This window comes from Rosa rugosa, chromosome 3 (assembly GCF_958449725.1).
Source record: "Rosa rugosa chromosome 3, drRosRugo1.1, whole genome shotgun sequence".
In the NCBI taxonomy this organism is placed as follows: Eukaryota; Viridiplantae; Streptophyta; class Magnoliopsida; order Rosales; family Rosaceae; genus Rosa; species Rosa rugosa.
The window spans coordinates 50,907,119-50,912,933 of NC_084822.1; the positions used below are offsets into that span (position 1 = coordinate 50,907,119).

At 39.1% G+C, this 5,815-nt stretch overlaps 2 protein-coding genes across 3 annotated transcripts; both read right to left on the minus strand.

Moving 5' to 3' along the window:
* On the minus strand, positions 1-2,240 carry LOC133740609 (probable WRKY transcription factor 40). 2 transcript variants are annotated; one of them, XM_062168555.1, is made up of 5 exons: positions 1,901-2,240; positions 1,693-1,761; positions 1,158-1,583; positions 854-970; positions 1-711 (listed from the first exon to the last, which is right to left on the minus strand). In XM_062168555.1, the coding sequence occupies exons 1-5, from the start codon at positions 2,003-2,005 to the stop codon at positions 226-228; spliced, it is 1,203 nt and encodes a 400-aa protein (XP_062024539.1). In that variant the 5' UTR covers positions 2,006-2,240; the 3' UTR covers positions 1-225. The 2 variants fall into 2 exon arrangements, with proteins under 2 accessions (XP_062024539.1, XP_062024540.1); XM_062168556.1 differs by having other exon boundaries at positions 1,158-1,580; positions 1,901-2,239.
* A 2,565-nt stretch (positions 2,241-4,805) lies between these two features.
* Positions 4,806-5,294, minus strand: LOC133737908 (putative ubiquitin-conjugating enzyme E2 39). The gene has a single exon (XM_062165374.1). The coding sequence runs from the start codon at positions 5,292-5,294 to the stop codon at positions 4,806-4,808; it is 489 nt and encodes a 162-aa protein (XP_062021358.1).
* Positions 5,295-5,815: the final 521 nt, after the last annotated feature.

A 5,815-nucleotide genomic window follows, 5' to 3' on the forward strand; every position in this document is an offset into this window, starting at 1 on the left:
TTAGAATATATAACCAGCTCCAGTTCTTGAGTTCTTCAAACTACGAGAATATTTATATACACAGAAGAGCAGTTTACAAGTCTGAAAGGACATAGATATCAATAGACAGAAACTTGAAAAAACAGGAGAAAGGCCACATGGATAATGGTCTATTCGATCTTTGATATATATCTATCTCTAGCTCTAACTTGTTAACTAATTAATTTATAAAGATACAGCAATTGGTCACCATTTTGGGATGGGAGGATGAGGATGAGGCTGGTCTAAAATATTAAATCTTCCTGCAGAAATTGCAGCAGCAAGAGCAGTTGTGAAATTGGGATCTTTTGTCAACGAAGAAGCCATCTGTTGGACCAAAAGCTGTTGGAAATTAGTAGCCTTCTCATCATAAATAAGATCATCGGAAGCTTGCCTTCCTTGATTAGGTTTGTAACCAAATGATGAACCCGGTTCTGTTGAACAGTCAAGTACAGATGACGACGACATAGACATAGACACAGTAGTAGGACTTGAAGATGGTGATGATGATCTCTTGGGTGCCAAACTATTACTGGAATGATCATTACGTAATGGTAGGGCAGTAGTAATTAGATTTCGACCTTGGCCTTGGTGATCTATTGTTATTACTTGAGGTTCGACGGGGTGTATGTGGTTGTGTTCCCCTTCATATGTAGCCACCAATAGGCATGGATTTTCCGCACTTTTTTGAACCTGATCGTAGAAAATATCAAAGCAACAATTAATTAAGAATTAGTTTTCATATGTTGTTTTTGAATTTCAAGCTCTGCTACAAAGTAAACAAGGAAAAAGTGAGGGAGGTTAATTAATTAGATACGAAAAAGTATATACGTACCTTCTTTTTAACTGGGCAAGTTGGGGCAAAAGAGCACTTGTAGTAAGCCCTAGGAGAAGGATTATCTCTGGTGACCTTTTGACCATATTTCCTCCATTGATATCCATCCTTCACAATCTGTAAGTAATTAACAAATTAAACAAGAGAAAGTAACAAAGCTAAGCTCTTAATTAGTGGATCGGAAGATTTCCAATTGTAAGTACATGAACATAATTAAACCCATGCACTAGGTCCTCGCCTACTAGGTGCAGCTTAATTATATATGGCAATACAAAGTAGAAATGTTTAGGGCTAGCTCAATTACCAGGCGCGTGTCAGAGACATCAGTGCGAACATAAACCCTAGAAATCTTCAAGTTGATGTTGCTCATCTCCTTGGTTCTTTTGTATGATTCTTCGTCACTGGAGCTTGTCTCCGCAGTACTTGTATTTGTAGTAAATCCAATCATATTGACGTTATTGCAGTAGTCTTGATGATCATCAACTGGTGACTTTCTCTTCTTGATCAAGCAGTTATTTCCTAAGATCATCGACTCGTTCTCAGAGGCCAGCTGTTTGGTGGTCATCAACTCCTTTACATGAGTTTCCAGAGAGTTGTAATTCTCGCATAGTACAGTTAGCATCTCAGTCAGTTTCTTGTTCTCCGAACTTATTCTATTCAACTCCTGAGCCATTAATACACTACAACCTGCACCTGCACCTGCACCTGCACCTGCACCTGCACCTGCCTGCTTCAACATTCATAGAAAGAACATGCTTAATTAGTACAATAATGAGACCGATTTGTAGAACTAATTAACAACCAACAGCTGTCTAAGATAAATTATCAAATACTCTCACCTCCTGTTTCACTGATCGTAGGTTACTTTCAAATATGGCATATTCTCCTTCAAACTCTCCTACTTTTTTCTGATGGATATCCAAGTAGATGAATGAGTACTTATAATTTCTATCAGGTTAGTACATAATTAACAAGAAAAGCCGAAAGACGTACAACATATCAGAAAATGATCTGAATACATGAAAGCATTAGATATATGGTACTCACCGTGATAGTCGGAACAGGAGGTTGACCTTCGTCCATGGCGTGGAGTGAGTCGTTAGGAACAAGATTGAGGCCAAGAGAAGTGTTCACCCACGTTGAAGAATCCATGAATTGAAGTAATTTCGATTCTGGAGCTATATATCTTTGCTAGCTAGTTAGCTTGACGCTCTCCACCGAGAGTAAACTGGTCAGGACTGTTCTAAGGGTGTAGCTGAGCAATGCATATATAAGCTAGCTAGGTTGGGGATAAGACCGGACTGAGCGGCAGGCCTGATATCACAGAAATTAATTAATGGTGGGAGGGAAAACGCGAGGAAAGAGCGGAGATGGAGATGGCGATATGGGAAGCCAATAATTAATTGTATTCAATTACATGTCGGTATATATCAAAGTCTTGGTAGTGATCAAGGTCAAGGTCAAGCCTCAACTTGCGACAAACAAGATAAAAAGTAGTCGGAGGCTAGTTAGATTTAGCCTATATGCAATGCACGCATACATGAATGAGTGGTTGGCAGGGCCACTCCAGCAATAAGTCTAAATTCGATATATCCATCTTTATCAACAATATTGACTCGTCAAAAGCTACACAACACTCTGGGACGGCGGAACACGGTTTTGAAAGGTCTTGGACCTACCCGACCACCTAGCTTCAACCTTCAACCAACCCTAGACTTTTCTATCTTCTCTCCTCTTCTCTTCCCTTCTCTTCTCTTCGATCTGCACCTCAATTTGTATATATTCAGCTCCATCTATCTACGTGTTTCTCCTCTTCTCTTTAGTTGTCTCCATACGCTGGTAATTTATTAAATAAAGAAGAAGAAGAAGAAGAAGAAAAATAGATCCAGATCTAGCTAATATATATGTAATATTCAAGCATATACCATATATCCCGTTTCCTGGTTACTTCCTACTTCATTATATCATATGGTCAATTCCATACTACATATATGCTAGCTCTTAAACAAGTCGTAGATATGGGAGAGAGAGAGAGAGAGAGAGAGAGAGAGAGAGAGAGAGAGAGAGAGAGAGAGAGAGAGAGAGAGAGAGAGTCACACGATGTGAAATGAAAATCTGATTTTTAACTAATTTATTTGCTGTGTGAAAAGAATTAAATTTTTTAGAATGCATATGCAACTAGTGCATACGAACATTATGGGGTATTATATCTTAGGACCAAAACATCATGTGTTATAGTAAGGGGTTTTGGCTCAAATATGATCAAATAGCATAAGTCGAAATACAATTTTGTTAAAAAATGAGATTTCTGATGTTCATGAAAGTCTACTACTAAAACATGTCTTAGCGATCGAAAATTCACCTAATACGTACCTCAAAAAGTAACAACTAGACTTATTAAATGAAACATACTACAAGTTTGTGATTTTGTGATCGTTCCTCATAAATATCATAGATCTATATTGAGAAAACTTATGAAATTCCAAAGACTATTGTGATGTCTCAACGATCTAAAATCCACCTAATATGTACCTCAAAAAGTAATAACTAGACTTATTAAATGAAACACACTAGCTAAAACTTGGTGATTTTGTGATCGTTCCTCATAAATATCATAGATCTATTATGAAATTCCAACGACTATTGTGATGTTATAAGGTCATTATTCCCGAATGAAAAAAAAAAATTAGTTCATTTAAAAATTAGTTTGAGGTTCATATATATATTAAGCATAAGAATCATTTCTCGATTATCAGATCTATATTGATGTTAACGATATCAGATGGATATTAAGTTAACAAGTTGCATACATTGTATATATAAGTGCAACATGATTGGATAGTATTTATACCGATACACGTACATATGCATGTCTCAACACTATAAACAGTTGTAGATCGATAGACGTAACACGAATTCCACACGCCTGGAATATTAATCGATCACATGAATTTGATGCTTGACTAACTAACGATATCAATATTAATTTGATGTTACTCGACCGACCTTTGACTTAAATAGTTAATCGACCTACAGTTATAGTACTACTGTCAAATGTGAACTAGCTAGCTAGCAAGTTGTCAAATTGAATTGCCGGAAAACCGAAAATGTGACACCAGCTGCTTGCTTGTCTGGAAATTATTCTATGTACCGACGGTGCAAATGACCCAACACTTATAAGATGATCTCAACCCTTGATATTTATAATTAATATTTTTATTAGGGGAAATGATCATTTACCCAATTTTAGTTTAAAAATTGCCCACTTACCCAAACACTCTAAGAGATTATTTCCCTAATACCCAATTAAGTATTTTTTATTCTTTTTTATTTATTTTTGGGACAATTTTGCCCTCTCCTTCTTTGTCACTTAGTGAGAGAAGTCATCGAAGACCTTGCCGAACTCCGGTGACCAGTGGCCGGCCAGGGACTCCGGCGACCGGTGACCGGAATCCCGAATCCCGAATCCAGCTACCGGACTAGTGATCGGATTCCGGCGTATGAATTTATTGCTCTCCAATAATACTCAGTAATCATATTATTGCCCCCCAGTAATCATATTATTGCCCCCCCCAATAATCATATTATTGCCCCCCAATAAACATATTATTGCTCCTCAATAACAAGTTTATTGGGGATCAATAATTAGTGAAAAATGAAGATGTTTTGAATTTTGAAAGCTTTCGGAGGTTTATCCAAATAAATAATTTTATTATTGCCCCCCCCCCCCCAATAATCTTATTATTTCCCTAATAAACATTTTATTGCCCCCCAGTAATTTTTTTATTTGTTTTGTTTCGGGTTTTCACGGAGGCCGTGAAAACAGACCGACACCTCCATCAATTGTTGCCGACACCTCCATCCTGGAACACTAAGCCTATATATATTTCTGAATCATCATCATCATCATGGCGGTGGCGACAATGGGAGCGGCGTTCCAAAAAATCTGCGATCAAGTCACCCATGCGATGGAGAAGAACACAAACCGCTTCTCGTTCAAAACGAGCGCTTGGATCAAGACTAGAACCTGGAGGACGGTGGACTGAGCCGGGTCCCACTTCTCCCTCTTCTTTCTGGTCCAGGTGCTGAGCAGGCTCAGGCAGACGTACCCGCTCACGTAAAGATTTGGGTTGACCCGCAACCCGTAGAAGCGGTATTGCACGTTGGGCGGCTGGGTCGAGTAGTCCGACTGGAAGTTGATATCGAAGAAGAGCGCGTCGTGGTAGGGAGTCCCGGCAGCGCCAACGATGACGGCTCTGAGAAGATCAAGGCGCGTCTCGTACACGCACGCGTAGATAGAGTCGGGGAGATTGTTCTCCAGAATCCTCCACTCCTTCATGATCAACTTGTGGACGGATCCGCCGTATTTCTGCTTCTTGCCGGAGGCACTGTAGTAGTTGTCTGAGTGGTGCGAAACGACGTCGAATATGGTGAAGGCCATTGGGAGTGCGACAAAAGCAAATCAAATGTTTTCTCTTTCGCCTGAGAGAGAGAGAGAGAGAGAGAGAGAGAGAGAGAGAGAGAGAGAGAGAGAGAGAGAGAGAGAGAGAGAGAGAGAGAGAGAGAGATGAGTGTAATTTAATAATTAAAATAAGGTCAAAACTGTCAATAGATGTTAGATTGGGTAAATGGGGTTAAAAAAATTTTAGTGGAGTAAGTGGGCAATTTTTAGGCTAAAATCGGGTAAGTGGTCACGACCCCTTTTTATTAATAACCTAAGAGTGTATTTAATATAATCTAACCATCCATTTATGTCGGTGTAAGTGCACGTCGGTGCATTGAATCCTCCCCCATGCTTGTCTCACTCTCTTCTATGTCGACTGGACTATTTTTTTTTTTTTTAGAAATAGATAACTTCATTACTTATCCATGGCTAGAAGACACGTACATCATAGGTTGTCTCATACCAACAGAATTCGAATGGTACAAGCCGCCAAACATATGACAGGTGACCCTCATTGC